General features: G+C 37.3%; 1 protein-coding gene across 2 annotated transcripts in view; it reads left to right on the forward strand.

The window, feature by feature from the left end:
* Positions 1-855: 855 nt before the first annotated feature.
* Positions 856-17988, forward strand: part of GABRB1 (gamma-aminobutyric acid type A receptor subunit beta1) — a 433528-nt gene continuing 416395 nt past the window's right edge. For both annotated transcript variants that reach the window (XM_043970567.1, XM_043970569.1), the window contains exons 1-3: positions 856-1428; positions 1650-1741; positions 2213-2280. In XM_043970567.1, coding sequence (XP_043826502.1) covers positions 1349-1428; positions 1650-1741; positions 2213-2280 — 240 coding nt within the window. In that variant the 5' untranslated portion in view covers positions 856-1348. The remainder of the gene's footprint in view (positions 1429-1649; positions 1742-2212; positions 2281-17988) is intronic.

Genomic DNA, 17988 nt, shown 5'->3' on the forward strand with positions numbered 1-17988 from the left:
TTATGGTGATGAGAGCAGAGGCTGACTCTCAGAGCTCATTTGGCCTCCTGTTTTGGATAGGTGCTTCATATCTTCCATTAGAAAGAAAACAGGAGTAGATGTTCTCAGTTTTGGAGTATGTGGTTCCCCCGCCCCCATACATAAAGAATCTATTGTCATCACTACTCATTCCCACAAGCTAACATTACCATTTGGGGGTAATGTAAAGACTATCTACTAAATCTACTAAAAGAGAGCACAGACTCAGCAGTGTTTGTCCTGTGCCTCTGCTCCACCTTCTTCAGTCAATCCAGTGTAGTGAGGAGGGTGGAGACCAGGAGAAAGGGAACCAGAAGGGATGGAAAGAAGAAAGCAACAAAGGGAAGGAGAAAGGGAGAGGGGAAGGCAAGGGGAGGGGAGAAAGAGAAAGAGGTAGTAAGAATGGAGGAAGAAAAGGAAGAAGTAAGTATATATGAATGGTCCCCGAGGCCCCTTCCAACTCGGAGATTTTGTGATTCTGAATCGAAAAGTTGTAGCAGTATCTGGTCTGTTTTAGAGTCCAGACTCCCCTGTGTCTTTAAGGAGCCGCCTTAATCCGTTGGTCCACACAGTTTCAACTACCTCTGCTGCTTCCCCTACCCCCATCCCCATCCCAGGCTTTAAAAATCATATAGACACACACGTATAAACGTGTGTGTGTAATTTCTTTATTTTTATTCCAGTCAGAAAGCTTGTGGGTCTGAGAGGAGAGGGGTAGGTTAGCAGGGATGTTGGGGAAAGCATGAGCTAGCCCTGTTGCTGACGCTGGTTTTGCTCCCTCCCCCTCAGAGCTGGGTTGGGGACAAGTAAGGCTTCCTAGGACACCTCCCCAGGGAAATGACCAGGGAGGATAAGATCATGCTTGGAATAGTCCGGACTGGTCACTGGCACACCCCCCAACGGGCAAGCTCCAACTCTCAGGACCTCAGCAGCTGCCTACGACAGATGCCAATCACTGGCTCACTCTGATCCAGGCGGTGAGCTGAGTGAATCAGTGGGGCAAGAAACCGGAAAAAATTTCACAGTCATCTGTGCACCAAACTAGTTATGAATGTACATATATGACCTTGTTTATAAGAACAGCAGGACTTTCCAATCACCTAAAGGAAGCGGAGCACACACACACACACACACACACCAAGAACTTCGAAAGGTCTGAAAGCTGTTGACTGTTTCGAAAGGAATATTGTTTGCAAGGCACAAGGTGTCTTGAGAGTGAGCAACCTCGGGGCGCATGCGCAAGTCCTTTCCGGAATTATTGCTGTGCCTTGGACTAAGTTGCATTCCTTGAATCTTCACAGAAAAGAGAATTCTTTAATCAGAGTTAGGAATGTGGACAGTTCAAAATCGGGAGTGCCTGGGGATTCTGTCTTTCCCTATGATGATAGCTATGGTCTGTTGTGCACAAAGGTGAGCTGCTTGTTGTTGGGTGTGTGTGTGTGTGTGTGTGTGTGTGTGTGTGTGTGTGTGTACATATGTATGTGTGTGCGTTTCTGGTGTTTGAAAAAAGAATAAATGCCTGTCTGGATTTTTAAATCTTGTGATGTGGGGTTAAGTGTGCCGATCTATCTTTCTGTCAGATTGCAGTTTCAGTGTTGATTCTAAATAAAATCCGTACTTCTTCCCTTCAGCGCTAATGAGCCCAGCAACATGTCATACGTGAAAGAGACAGTGGATAGATTGCTTAAAGGATATGACATTCGCTTGAGGCCAGACTTTGGAGGTAATTCTTCATATTTTTTCAACCTGTAACACAACTGTATTTCTCCTGTTTTGCCAAAGGTAAACGTCAGTTAAAATGCAAATCATTTTCATGAGTATGCACTATCTAGCATGCTCTATGGATACACACAGAAACATACCCGTATATCCCGGTACCCACAAGCTCAGGTAAATGAATACAACCACCCAATACACTGAAATACACACACACACACACACACACACACACACACACACACACACACACACAATCTGCACGCTTAATGCCGCACACGTGTACACAGAGCTATTTTCTACACAGAAGGGGAGCAAGGGTGGAAGCCTTAAAAATGTTAAAATGTAACCTACTAGAATACAACCAAACCTTCCATCCCCTTCCCCCCACAGCTTTTCTTTCCTTCCCCTCTTCAGACAAACACATACATATGGGACAAGATTAACTCCGTAACATTAACTCATTATCCCCTTTCAGGCCCTCCTGTTGATGTGGGGATGAGGATAGATGTCGCCAGCATAGATATGGTTTCTGAAGTCAACATGGTGAGTACACTTTGTGAATTTTAAAATCGGCAAGAATAATATGCAGATCCGAAACTGACACGCTCTTGGTCTTCTTCACGGCATTTCAGTGGTTTCCTATGTTTTCTTTTGAACATAAGATCCCCCTCCTACCGCCCATCCCCCACCTTGCTTTGTATTTTAGAGATGGTCTGCTGCGGTTTTCCAGATTAAAGGTGTTCTGTACTATTTAGATAAGGGCTGCGGATAGTTGCCCGGTTGGATTGTGTTTGGGCGGAGTCTAAGTGTAACTTTACCTCTGTTTCCATTCCCCTTTCCATAAGGAAGGGCGCCATCTGCAGCCTGTTGTGGAGTTCCCCTGCATTTTAAGAACCTTGGACAGAGGTCTACCTACAACTCCCCTTAATTCTCCTCCAACCTCTAGTCATAGGCTATAGGGAATACACCAGTGGATTGAGCTATTTCTCTGCTTGTGGAGATTTTGGATAAGATTATTGTGAAGTTGCTTCTTCTTTTTCTTTTTTTTTCTTTTAATCCCCATTCCCTTCCCCCTTCCCCCCAGGCTCTAAACTAGAGACTAAATGTAGCTATTATTTGAAAAGGGCTTCCAGAGCTTTTTAGGTCTGAGAGGCTTGGTAGCCTTGAATGGTTCCCGAGTGAGGGCAGGTGGACAAAGTATCACCACAGAATGGTCCTGGTTTAGATTTAAACAGGAGCGTGATGGCTATGGCCAATGTTTTCAGTTGTTTCCAAAACCTGTGCATTCAGCAGAAAGCTGATGACTAAAGAGAAGATTGTTTTATTAGAACAGCATGTTCTCTTTATTTCAAAAAGGTCAGTCCTCCTTTGGTTTTCCTGGAGGTGTTAAAAATTGGACTTAAAACACTGTTTTTTACTTTCACTGCTGCCTGTAGCCAGAAGCAGGCATAGGACTTTTCCATGGCTAGATTGCCTAACTGTTGCTTCTTGCAAAACAGAAAAAGCCTGTTGCTTTTCCAGGGACAAACCAGTGAAAGCTGCAAATATGCAAATTGCCATGTTTGAACTTGAAAAAAATCTTTATGACAAATATAATACTTAATTAAAGCAAAAATAAACATAGAGAGTTGAGTAACTGCTTGTCAGATTTCTACATTGTAAACATGAAGGTAGAATTCATTTTTCTTCATTTACATCTTCTTTAAGCTTATTAAAATGCTTTTCTTTTTGTTGAGGATGTATATGATAAAAATATTTATTAATTTGTTTTAATATGATTCTAGAAAATACTGTATCCATTAAACTATTCATTATTTTTATTGTTATTGGAGGGTCCCTACACCAAAATAAGAAACTTTAAGCAATATTTAAATATTGACATATATGTTGTTTTGGTTACAAACAATAATATCTGTTATTAATAGGCAGATCATCACATGGTCAGACTTGCTTTGCTCCTGAGCAGAGAATTTTGAAAAAAATGCTGTATTTGTGTTATGTCTCATGCTAAGCAATGAAAAGACAGTTCAGTAACATATACTGAAGAAAGATTTCTTCTACACAAATGCAGTCTACCTACTGTTAATAAACTGGGCAATTTGAGTTAAAGAAAATCAGTTGTTTAGCTTAATGTAAATAAAACAACTAGTATATTGAAAAAATTCAACATTCAAATCCCTGGTTTTGGCATCATATAAATAACTTTGAGTATGGGTTATTTATAAAATGTTTATAAAGTCAAAGTGAGGAGAAATCTTATTTGAACTTTCCAGTACAAAAAGCATCAGTGTGCCATATTCTACAGATTTTGTAAGTAAATTATCTGATGGCTGTCTCCACAATCTCACATACACACTCACATCCCAACTTCACTTTTTATGCTCAGTTTTTGATCAGCCACTTCAGTGGCAAAGTATGTCAAATAAGTTGTTTGAATTTTTAAAAAATGATTTGAAAAAAGAGTTAAATTCACTCATGTGTAGATATTATAAAGAGCTTGTTAACTGGGGACACAGACATTTTGGAGAAATGAAATGAAAACACCAGATAATATAAAAACCTCATTTATTTATTTCATTTCTCTTTCATTTGTATCATTTCTTATGATTATCTTACTGGAAAAAGCACTACAATGGTAATGCTGGGGTCTAGTTTTTGTTTTGTTGGTTATTGGTAGTATGATAATAAGTTACTTTTTCGTGTGTCTCTTTCCTCAACAGTAAAATTAGGGGCTTGGACCTCATAATTTCAAAGATACGCCTCTATCTTATGGTTCTAGGCAAGGTTGAATAAGAGTTGTTGGGAGCAGCTAGGTGGCACAGTGTATAAAGTACCAGCCCGGATTCAGGAGGACCTGAGTTCAAATTCGACGGAAGACACTTGACACTTACTAGCTGTGTCACCCTGGACAAGGCCCTTAACTCTCAATGCCCCACCAAAAAAAAAAAAAAAAAAGAGTTGTTAACAGACTAATTTGAGTTTCATCTCTTGTCTTAGCCTTTTCTTCCTATAAAATTGAATTGCTAATTAGAAATACAAGTGTTCCTAGAGGTCAAAGGCAACAAAGTGAAGTTTCAGAATCAAAAGTGCTAGATAAACATGATCTAGATATTAAGTTGCTGCATAACTGAGAGCTACTTATAGTATACTTTGCCTTACACAAAATGCTTCTCACTACATCTTAGAATCTCTTTCTTCCTTCAAAATTCAGATTAAGGGCCAGTCACTTCTTGTGTAACATGCATATATTGTATGTGTGTATGTACACACATAAGTATATATGTATGTGTGCATATACATGTATGCATGCTGAAGTAGTCATGGCATAGTGGATAGAAAAATGAACTTTGAGTCAGAAACACCAGCTCTTGAGTTCTGTCTCTGATACATGTTCGCTGAATGGCCCTGGGAAATTCACTGAACCTCTACTCAGTATTTCAGGCACCCATCTAAGACCATTCATAGCAGAGAAGGTCCTGATCTGCCTCAGTAAAGGAAGTTCTTCATCTTAGTTTCCTAAATCAGTGAAATCATAGGTCCAGTCTCTCCCTATATAATTATTCCTCAATATATTTATTGTTCCCCCAATAGAATGTGAGATGTTTGAAGACAGAGACTGTTTTACTCCTGCCTGGCACATAATAGGGATTTGGTAAATAGATGTTGAGTGAATGAATGTACAATTCATGGGACAGAGAATTTTTTTTTCTTTCTATAGTAATCACTTTAAAAATTACAGTATTTGTGAGCCAAGATGGTGGAGGGGTGCCAAGATGGCGGAGGAAAGACATTAAGCTCACAGGGCTCCTGATACAATAACCCCCAAAATAGCAATAAAAGAACCCTTGGGGCAGAAAAAACACACACACACAAATTACAGTATTTGTGGTAGCTAGAAAGCTTGATTTTTTTGCCTAGATACAAAATGGAAAAGTTCTATAAAACAACCAAAGTCTAAATTCAAAATAATAAAAAGAATAAAATTTAAACTTAAACTAAAAAAAACAGAGTATATTCCTTTTTAAATAATTCATGAATTTGGGTATTTTCCATTTCTTTCCAGCAGGAATTTTCCAAGTAAAATGGTATGATGATCATAATTTCATGTAATATGCTAAAAATTTATTCTTTTGGGTTTGGTTACTTTCCTTTGATGCTATTGATAAAATATTATATTACAATTCGACTTAATATAGTACCTCTGCTAAATTTTACTTTTATATCAAGAGCTTTTTTGTCTTCTGAACATAAAATGCTTAATTTTCCCAAAATTAAAAAAAATTTACTGTGGTCAAAACTCTTTGCTTTTGATCAGTAAGTGCAGAAATTTCTTGGAGAAAGGAGACAAGGACAGTTAGAAATTGCATGATTCTTTACAGGTGCCTATATAATTCCTTAAATTAGAAACATGTTTCTTCCTTCTCACCACACAAGATACCCATTGTGTGGTGACTATTGTTTACAAACTGTGAACTTTTAGGAAAGGAGTTTAACTTCCCCCAAATTCCACACTTCTGCCACTTTCCTATAGGTTTCTATCCATCTTTCTCTATGAACTGACCTTCCTCTCCAAAAAAGGATGGAAGGAAGGAAGAGGAGAGAGAGAGAGAGAGAGAGAGAGAGAGAGAGAGAGAGAGAGAGAGAGAGACAGAAAGAAAGAAAGAAAGAAAGAAAGAAAGAAAGAAAGAAAGAAAGAAAGAAAGAAAGAAAGAAAGAAAGAAAGACAGACAGGCAGGCAGGCAGAAAGAAAAAAAGAAAGAAAGAAAGAAAGAAAGAAAGAAAGAAAGAAAGAAAGAAAGAAAGAAAGAAAGAAAGAAAGAAAGAAAGAAAGAAAGAAAGAAAGGAAGGAAGGAAGGAAGGAAGAAAGGAAGGAAGAAAGAGAAGAAACAAAAACAAATCACAGCTGCCTCAGGAGATTTTCAGGGAAATATATGAGCCATAAGAGGTGAAACACCAAAAAATTTAGATACCAAGGTATCCCAGAAAATCTTTATTTTGTTTTGTCTACTCCATAGGAGATATGGATATGCACCAAGGAATCATAATGATCCAACTTATTCAAGGCTTAAATATGCCTCCAAGTTAAGTGAGTGCAAAGACCACATAATTTCAATTGTTGCTTTTCTTTCCCTTTTTCTTACAATAGGGTAATGGGAAGGGAATACAAGGTACCTATACCTATATCATATTGTGACAAGAATGCTGACACAGGAGTCAAATGACCTAGGTTCATATCTCAGTGGAGCCAATTAGATGAATGACCTTGGGCAAAGGAGTTTTGACTTTTCTGATTCTGGGTCTACCTTTGTAAAATGCAGTTGGTGGCTTAAATGTCCTCAGAGTTCTCTTCCAGCCATAAATCTATGATACTATGAATGACACACTGGGTTTCCTTAAACCATGTTTGCTGCTTGTTTTTTGTCCAATAAGGAAACTAGATCTGGAATGCAGAATGTGTAACCTGCAGCACTCGATAACTAATAGTCAAGTTTATTTAAGACTTTGCAGAAGCTTGTGCATGTGTTTTATTTTTTTATCTCTCTTACTGACAACTGGCAGAATCCATTCAAAGCTATGCTAACAGATCCCTATCATTCATACATTTAACCAGTATTTATTTAGCCCCACCAGACTAGGTTTTTCTAGGTTTAAAGTGGAAAAAAATGAGGCAAACGAGTTATTGGACAACATAACAACCCAAATCAAAACAAAACTCCATGTCTGTTTTGTTTAATTATTAATTTTTTACTAATTGAGTACATTGGCTTTTTGCTTGGAGATATTGCCCAGGAGGTTTCTAGTTAAATGAGGTTGCCAGTACCAGTTACCCTTAGGCATCTTTAACTTGGCTAGTCCAAATAATTACTCAAAATACTATCTTTCCTATTCTTATAGAGTAATTTGTTTGCCGCAAAGATATGGCTGAAATAAATAAATAAATGGAATTCTACTTCCTCCAAAATTTATTTTGGAACAATATTTTGTAAGGGCTTATGAAAAGATGGAAGGTTATTTTGTTTTTGTTTTCTTTTACAGCTAGTTGAACAGGTAACTAAACTCAATGGGGAGAAAATAATGCAATAATTGATCATAAACAATAGGGTAAGAGCTTAGATGAAGAAACTTAACTTAATAAACTAACTAGTGATCCTCTTAATTGTGTTAACACTTTAGAAGTACTCAACTTTAAACGATGTCTGAAAACATTACCAAGTTCAGTAGTTCTAACAATGTTATCCTGCTGTTTTACAGAACACCAGTGACTTTTCTTCCTCGGAACAGAGAATACTACACACTGCTTTTTTCTTCCCACTGGGAAGCTAGCAATAGCCTTATAAAATGAATTCCTTAGCCATACTATTGCTGCTGTCAGTAAACATAGCACTGAATCCTCTGAGGTTACAATTGAGTCTCCTTTGCAAACAGAGCAAATGGACTAATAATATTTAAATACAAGAGAGATATTGACAGCTATTATACATAGAGGTGTAATTCCTTTCAAATAATCACTGATTAACCTAATCTGGCTCCTCATAGCCACAGTCTACCTTTTGGAGTTTTGCACTTCCCAGAAAAACATCAATGGGTTTCCTTTTAGAGATTTACAGTAGAGTTTTTTTTTAAAAAAGCAAATAAGTTCAATATGTTAAGTTAATCTTGCCCTCGCATTATCATTTGTTAGGATACTTTAGAGAATAGTGTAGCACTGTGGAAAGAACACTCACTGATTTGGATTTTAGAGCTGATCTCCCAGGTAATTTCTAGCTCTAAGATCCAATGACAGTATGGTTCATTGTTGGGTCAGTCATTAGTCAATACGAATTTATTAAGTGTCTACTATATCCAGGCATTGTGCTAAGTACTGTAGTTAGGAAGACTGGGATCCTAATAACACCCCTGATATTTTTAATAGGTATCTATGAGCAAATCATTTGCCTTTTCTGAGTTTCTATTTCCTCAACTGTAAAATGACAATGTAGGTGATTTATGAAGTCCCTTTTACTCATAGATCTATGATCCTTATTTGTTTCAACTATTTTTTAAACCTTTCTATCCTCTCTAACAGACAACATGGATGATCTACAAGAATTTTTTGCATTCCCAAAGGAAGAAAACATTCTACCAGACTCTTGGGAAAAGGGGAGAGATGATAGCATAATGATTAGACAATCTTAATGATTAGAAAATCTTTAGTTTCCAAAAGCTTTTCAGTCTAATTGACCAAGGCAGACTATATAACCTCTTCTCCCTAAACCATCCCTCAAGGGTACTAGATCCAATAATGAGAAACAGAAGGTGCTGTATCAACAATCTTCTAAATTCAATTTGATTGGTGCCTGTTTTTCCTCACCTTGTGAATCAAAGCTATACTGGAAATATTTGTATTTGGCAGTTTCTATCATATTTTAGTTGGCAAAATAGCTCAACTACTGTTAGAGTAATTCATTTTTTCAACACACATTATGAAATAGGAGCAAGATCTGATGTTTTCTCAACTTCTGAAAGACCCCAGAGGAATTACAAAATCTGCCCATGAATAATTCCATTAGGCATTTTCAGTGTGAAGAAAGAAAAAAAATCAAGGTTTCTTTGTATTGATTAATATCCTAACACTCCATTCCTCTGACTCTACACATGTTGTATTATGTGTTTACAGGATGGCAGTGCCCCTACCACCCTTGCAAACTAATAGGTTACTATTCTCATACCACACCTATATAACCAGCCAGTAGATAGACCATGCTTAAAGCAATGATTCAGGCCAGAAACACTGGAAGTACTCATGAATTTTGGGTTGTTGGATTGATGAAAAACCCTTTTCCCACCCCACACCTTACCTTTAAAAAAACACCACTGGGGGCAGCTAGGTGTTACAATGGGTAAAGCACTGGCCCTGGATTCAGGAATACGTGAGTTCAAATCCAGCCTCAAACATTTGACACTTACTAGCTGTGTGAACCTGGGCAAGTCACTTAGCCCTCATTGCCCCACCAAAAAAAATCCCGAAAAGACAAAACCCACCACAATGAAGCTTTTTTAAAAGTTTCTGAATTATTTGTGTTTTTAGCGTAAAAGTGATTTGCTGTTGTGATTCTTTGCAGTGTCTTTGAGAAGGGTTGTCAGTGATTTCACCCACTCTTATTCCTCCAGTTTATCTCTGTGTGCTGGGCTATTCATCCCAGTCATTCCTTTAGACCTCTCTCCTTGGGTGGGGCTTTCTTTCTAGATATTCTCTTGGATCCTCTCTTCTGGAGCCACATCATTTTCAAAGTAGACAAATGAAAAACAATGGAAAGTGGCAAAGGCCTTAACTCCAATATTAACCAACCTTTTCATATCCCCCGCCCCCAGTCAGAATGTTGACTGCTGGGAAGGTGAGGAAAGGGTTGAAGAGGGAAGGAGGGAGCCATGGAGGAGGACAGAGAAGGAAGGAAAGGGATAAGAGAAAGACAGAGACAGAGAGAAAGTCAGTCTAAAATGGGTTCCCTGTTATGCCCTGAGAAGTAAAAGTGAATGGATGCCTCTCATTTCAGCTATAAGCCCCAGACAGACAGACAACTGATCTGTCAACAAATATTGACTGAAGTTGTAAATCTCTCATTCTAAGTGCTCCTTTATGGCTGCTCTCCACTTCATTTTAGGAAGAATACATACAGATTAGCAATGCAGTGCCTAAACATGTTTATCATACTTAAAAGACAAAGTAACCAGAGAGAGGGAGAGGGAGAAGGAGAGGAAGGGAGAAGAAGGGAGAGGGAGGCAGAGAGAGGGAGAGAGAGAGTTTTGGAAAACAGGTGCATGTACCTACACTAGGGAGAGGTGGTAGAAAAGGGAAGGGATGGGGTGGGGAGAGAAATCAGTTTTCTGGGTCTCAAACCCAAAGCGGTGCTGCAATGATACAGTATCCATTGCAACACACTTGGTGCACAATAGCTCCAGTTATGGAATCCAGTGCTGAATATTTCATGGCTGGCACTGCTTCCTCTGTGGCTTCAAGCTCTACAGGTTTCCAGTTCTGCTGCTTGTTAGGGTGGTTTCTACCCTGCTATTGATTCTGAGCACTGCTTCTAGCCAAGCATATTCCTTCTTTAAGCTTTCACAGTGTTCAAAATGCTTTAGTCTGGTATGGTATTTCTGTGAATCAAATCAAACTCCCCAGTTCCCAGATTATGGTAAAAAATAAAACCCTAGAAAGGTTGAGAAAGGGCAAAATACTGATAGACCATTACCTAAACACCAGCAGACAGCCATGTCCTGCATTTTGATCTTTTTGGCCAAGGCAGTGATTGACCACTAATATTGTTCTATCTCATTCAATTCAACCACTTAAATTTCACAAATAATTTTGAACCACCTACAGTGTGGAGAGGACTGCTTTATATACTACAAAAGGGAAATAGTTTAAATAAGCCATGAATCCACAGTTCTTACATTTAAATAGCTTAGAATCTATAGCCAACTGGAGATATTCCCATATTTCCTTGGTATGTGAGGATGTATATGTGAGTGTATATTGAATCAAATAATGGTATGCAATTACCCCTTGAGATGTGAGAATGCTTGTTTTACTTTGCAGAAATCTTGTCATTGACAATGCCAGGAATTTATTCCCAGAATTTCTTCTCAACATTTTAAGTTTTTTCTCTACTCAACTGATAGTTATTTCTAGAATCCAAAAGTTAAATATTGTCTATAAAGAAGACAAATGGAGTTAACTATTTGCTGGCACTCATAAGCCATTAATCAACATTTAGGAGAAATGCCAATATCCACTAATAAAAGAATTTAAAATGATTTTGCTTTGGGGACATGAATGTAGGACTGGCCCCAAGAAAAAATGTGATATAAAGTCTCAAATTAATTCAATTCAACAAATACTTATTAAGTATTGCCCTACTATGTGCAAGGCATTGTGCTATAAAAGACAAAACAAAGAACAGTCCCTGTCCTAAAAAAAGGCTTATACTTTAATTGGGCAATACAACAAATAAATATAATGCTTCCCCTTCAATGAATCTGTAATCTCATTTATATGAGTGTTCCCTCCAGTGAAAGAGCTCACAATTGATCCAAGTCTATCCATCTTGTGTGACTCTTAACTGTGTCCTCACATAAATATACAAGGGATCCACTCAGTCATGCTCAGGGCAGGGTTTCTTGGTATTCTTGTTTGTTTGTTTGTTTTGAATAGAATTTTATTTTCCAAAATATATGTAAAATCAAAATTTTAACATCAATTTTTAAAAAAACTTTTGTGTTCCAATTTCTCTTCCCCCCTCCATTCCTACCCCCCACCCACAAGAACTCAAGCAATTCAAAATAAGCTATACATGAGTTGTCATGGAAAAATTCCCATATTAGATAGCTGTGAGAGAAAACAGTCCAAAAAACCAAAACTTCAGATTAAGGAATTGTCAAAGAGGAAAAGAAAAGAAAATTAAAATGTGTTTCCATCTGTTTTCAGATACTATCAGATTTTTGCCCTGAGGGAGGGGAAGGAGAAAAGGGGGGAGGAGAAGGGAAGGAGGAAAGGGCAGATTTGGGGAGAGAGCAGTAAAAAGCAAAACACTTTCAGGGAAGTTAAAGATGTTCTGCATTACTGCACCAGTATGACATATTGAATTGCTTGATCTCATAGGGAGGGTTGAGGAGGGAGGGAGGAAGAAAAATTTAGAACACAGAATTAGCTCAGGGACCCTGATCACATTGGAGTGGGCTCATGGAGGGAATAGATTTCATACCCAATTGGGAGGAGTAATCTATTTAACCATGGAGGAAAGTAGGAGGGGAAGAGTATAAGCAAGGAAGGGTGAAAAAAGGGAGTGCAGAGCAAGGGAGAGGATAGTCAGAAGTACAACACTTTTGAGGAGGAATAGGTAAAAAGAAGATAGAGTAAATGTTATGGGAAGGGAGTGGGATGGAGGGAAATAGTTATGATGATTGATTATAATGGCAAAATGTATGTTACCTACTTTGCTGGGCTTTTATGAAGAAAATTCTCTGTCAAGCTTAAGGTACTATATACAGGTTATGATGAACAGGATACTATCAGAAAAACCTGGAAAGACCTACATGAACTGAAGCAGAGTAAAATGTACTGTATACAAAATAACAGCAATAGTGGGGGATGATCTACTGGGAAGCATTGGTTATTTTCAGCAAGGCAATGATCCAGTATAACCCTGAAGGACTTGGTATTCTTTATGTGACTACCAGTGGAACATATGCGCTTTTCATCAGTTAGCTGTACCTCAATATTGCTAAGTTACTGTACCATTTTCCTCCCTACTCCCAGTCACATATTTTTTCTAACTATATCCATTGCATATATCAATTTCTATATATTTGCATATATCCATTTCTATATCCAACTATATCCATTTCTCCTGCAGAGTTCATCATTTGTAATAGATTTTAATTTAACTTGCTTGTATCCTACAAATATAAATAAAATTCTACATAATTCCAGGGGAGAAAGGGCATGAAGATAGATAGTTTGTAGCTCCAGACTACCATTTCTATACCTTTTCCCTACCTCTGTAGCATCTATTCCTTCTTCCTTGCTTTTACATGGGCAGTTCACTTTTCCTTATGAAAATTGCTTTCAGAAAAAGGATATAATTGGTCATCTTTGAGAGCAAAGAATGAACAACAACGATATTAGTAATTTTTGACTTAATATGAAATAAAATTATCAGTTACCTTTCACCTTGTTGAAATTGTAACAACAAAAAAAGAAATTGTAGGCCTTATTTCTTTTTTAAAAAAAATTGCTTATTTATTTTTAAAATTCATTTAACAAAAATTCTGGTTTCCAAATTTGCTCCCTCTTGCCCTCCTTCACCTATTAAGAAGACAAACAATATGATATCAATTTTTCATGTGAAGTTATGTAAAATGTGTTTCCATATTAGCCACTTTGAGAAAAATAAAATAAAAAGCAAAAAAAAAAAACCCATAAAGAAAATGGAAAAAGTATGCTTCAATCTGCACTTCAAATTCCATCAGTTTTCTCTCTGGAGGTAGATAGCATTTCTCATCATGGTCTCTGGAATTGTTTAAGCCTTATTTCTAATAATAAAATGACAATCTTTCAGCCATCTTGAAAGAGTTCCAAGCTTCCTGACCTCCTGGCCCAAATTAAACCACATAGGTAATGAGTTCTAAGCATTTCAGTAATGGTAGAGCAAGAGAGAGGGTGGGGTCAAGTAGATAATGGAGTTAATTCTATTAACACTAACATCATGAAGAACATAAATGAATTCTGAGCGTATTTGCAAACCTCTCCAAAGAAACATGTTATTTATTCTATTGTAGTCTTGTTAAAGCAGGGATCTGAGTATGTCACTGTTCCTCCCAATCAATCAACTCCAAGGACTCCCTGTTATCTCCAGAATCAAATACTTGGACTATTAAAGCCCTTTACAAATTGGCACCTTCCTACACTACTAGTCTTTGTATGAAGCCACTTCCACATCCTTGTGATGAAATGATCTCGACTTTCTTGCTGCTCCTTGTACAAGATCCTTCACCCATTTCCATCAACTGTTTCTATACCTAGAATGTTTTCTCTTTTCATCTTGTAGCTTCCATGGATTCCTTCCAGCCTCAACCCCAATCCTAACTTCTTCAAAAGGTCTTTCTCAGTCTCCTCACCTCCTCCATGACACTGGCTTCCCTCGGAGATGACTTCCTATTACTCTATATATATCTTGTGTGGACATAGTTATTTGTATGGTGTCTCTTCTATTAGAATACAAGCCCTTTGAAGGCAGGGCCTGTTTCTGCATTTCTTTGCATTGTCAGTGCTTACTATGTGCTTATTAATTAAAGCTTGTTGGCTTGACTTGACTATTGTAGTTGTAGTTTTTAAAATCACTTAGGTAGGAAAACAAAAAGTGCCAGAAACACACTTGCATAGCATCTGTTCCTTCCTCACAGACCTAGGAAGTGACTCAGAGTCCCTTTGGAACACTAGGCTCCCATGTGAAGTCACATGAAAGCACTGGGAGTTCTTGTAGAAAAAATGTATTTGTTAAGAAAATGAAACTGGGTGTTAAAAAAATGAAACTGGCAAGAGAGACTAACAGTCTGCCCTGGGAAATGAGGCCTACCTGCAAGAAAATTAAAAAGTGACTCCCAAGAGCCTTTCAAAAGGACTGAGATATTTGAGTGGTATACATGAGATTGATATAAAGTAGCTTTTTCCATAAAGCCCAGCTCTCTGATTGGTATTCTCCTCAACATAGGAAGTTCCCTTGAAGCAAAAGGTAATTCAAAGGAGAGTTAAGAGAGCCTTATTTGGATAACCTCAAATGCCTGTATCATCACATTACTAGTGGAGGGAGAAGGGAGAACAAACATTTTTCTAGTATCTATTATATCCTAGGCACTGTGCTAAGCACTTCACAGATATCTCTTTTGTTCCTCAGAACAACCTTGTGAGGTAGGTACTAGTATTATCCCCGTTTTCCATTTTAGGAAACTGAGACAAAGTAGAAGTTACTTGCCCAGAGTTTCACAGCTAGTAAGTATTTGAGGCTGGATATGAACTCAAGTCCTCCTGATTTAGGGCCTAGATATGTAAATTTGGGAGTCATCTACATGGTAGTAGTTGAACCTTGGGGATTGATAAAATCACTGAAAGGAGAGTAGAGAAAGAAGAGATGGTCCAAGACAATATTGGTGTATACCCATACATAAGTGGTTGGGGATCCAGCAAAGGTTAATGAAAAGGACGAATTAGGCAAATTAAACAAGAAGAGAGCAGTATTTTTAAAACCCAGTGAGGAGAAAATATCTTAGGTGAAGGGTGTGGTCCACAGTGTCAAAAACTGAGTAGAGGTCAAGAAGCCTATGGACTGAGAAAAGGCCCCTTCAGGTTTAACATGAAATATTTAAATTATTGAATGCATTTAGATTATTGAAGGTGAAATATTTCAACAAGAGAGTTTTCAGGATATTTAGAACTGCAGATTTTTACAAGGAGGGGAGATTCTTCCATAGGTAGGCTAGTTTAGGTATGGGCTGTCCTGTAGGTAGGAAGGGTTCTATCCCTAACACACTAAAGCACCATGAATACATTTTCCATTGGCTTTCTTAACCAGGATAACATGTTCTCCACTAGTCAAGGAAATAGGCATTCTGGTTTCTATAGAGAACAATCAACAATAGTTCTATAAAGAGGATAAACTTTATATCCTCCTAATATGTTTTGCAATATCACAAGCTACCAACTTTTCTTTCATCTTTTCACTGTATTTTTTTTTCTCTCTCTCTACCCTGACCTACCTAATCTTTTTGAGAATCTAGTTCAAAACATTTCTTTGAAGCCTTACCATCACTATCATGGGTCAGATTATTGGTAGAGAGAGTGGATGAGACAGGCAAGCAAAATCCAGGACAATAGAAAGAATATGAATTATTTTTTGCTCAATACACAACTGTGTGTACACATATATGTATATATGTATGTATATTTATAAAGTATGTATGTATATACATAGAGATATACCTTTAAAACTCTTTGAGATTTGCATAAATGCATTTGCAAAGCTCCTGGCATACTCTAGGCTAATAATAAGGTTATATAAAATAACTTAGAGAATTATTTAATAATAGCAATAATTTATCAACATGTTAAAATGTGTTAGTAAAAATATCTTTTAAAAATCTTAATTCATAAATTAGCAGTTTCTCCATCAGTTCTAACTCACACCTCCATCTGTAATTTTCCTTTGCTTTTATGGTGATCACGAATCATGAGCTGTTACCATAGGAACAGATTCATCATATAAAGTAGTCAGCCTAATAGACACAAAACCAATACATGACAAACATTAATATACAGAGTCTTGACTTTTCATTTGTTAGGAAAAATAAATACACTGCTATTCAGGTCCCCCATTTTCACCTGTGTTCTACTGGATATAAGCTTTATTAAATGTACTTTATAGCATATTATTTGATGGATAAAGTAATTATATTTTAAGAAATATCTTCATTTATTTTTTGAAATTTTTAGAATTGTAAATTATTTTATTTTCTTCCCTTTCCCTTCCCCATAGTGGGAGAGGGGGAAAAGGCTCTTTTAACAAATGTGTATAGTCAAGCAAAACAAATTCTAAAACTGGTTGTGTCCAAAAACATGTCTCATGTTGTAGCTTGAGTCTAGCACCTCTCTATAAGGAGGTAAATATTATCATCAATTCTCTGGAACTCTGGTTTTTGCATTGATCATAATTCTTAAATCTTTCAACATGGTTAATTTTTACAATCTTGTTGGCATTATATAAATTTTTATCCAGATATTAAATTAGTTCATTCAAGCCTTCCTGGACTGATTTCTCTCAAATCATCTCTTTCATAATATCTTAAAAGCAAAATATATTCCATTATATACTGTGGTAAGTAAAACTATATGCTGTCACCCTATTACTGCCCCAAGTGTAGGGAAAATTCGCTAGGGTTTATCATATATTTGTTACTTAGAAATTAGAGGGTACTGCACCAGTTTAGGGGCATTAAGCATTTATTAAAGTATATTAAATATAGTAAAGAAAGTGCACATGGATCTAACAGATAGGAAAGCCAAGCTAGGAAATAGAAGAGAAAGAAAAGAGAAAATGGGGAACTCTAGTGGGCTGCATCTGCTCTCACCAAGTTCCTTGAGCCAAAAAGAAGGAGTCTCTTTGTAAGCTTGCTGCAGGCAGGAGCAGAGCCCACCCATACACATTGTTCAAAGCTAATTGGCTAGCATCATTGAAATCTATTGGTCCACTGGATTTGAGGGTGGTTTGGCACAGTTGTGCTGAGGTCAGAGCCCAGAGAACAGATCCTATGGCAGGAACAAGGCTTACAGGTAGGTGTGGTTTTGAGTAAGGTTACTTCCTGACTCTGGGCTGACCTTAAGAAAGGTCAGGCCAGGCTCTCTCAGCAGGGGCCCCTGGAAGTCCCCAGAGCCCTATTATTAATAATTTTCTCACAATATACAATAATTTATTCAGTCATTTTCCTAATTGATGGGTACCACTCTCATTATTTCCCATTATTTACTACTAAAAAGTTATTAAAATATTTTTGTATATAAGGATACCTTTCCTCTTTGTTTGATATCTTTGGAGTATAAACCCAATAGTGTTGTGACTGGTGAAAGGGAATGCAGTTTACTAACTTTGGGGACATAGTTTTAAATTGTTTTCCAGAATGGCTGTACCAATTCATATACTTTCACCAACAGTGCATTAATAT

Source organism: Dromiciops gliroides, chromosome 6 (assembly GCF_019393635.1).
Source record: "Dromiciops gliroides isolate mDroGli1 chromosome 6, mDroGli1.pri, whole genome shotgun sequence".
Classification (NCBI taxonomy): domain Eukaryota; kingdom Metazoa; phylum Chordata; class Mammalia; order Microbiotheria; family Microbiotheriidae; genus Dromiciops; species Dromiciops gliroides.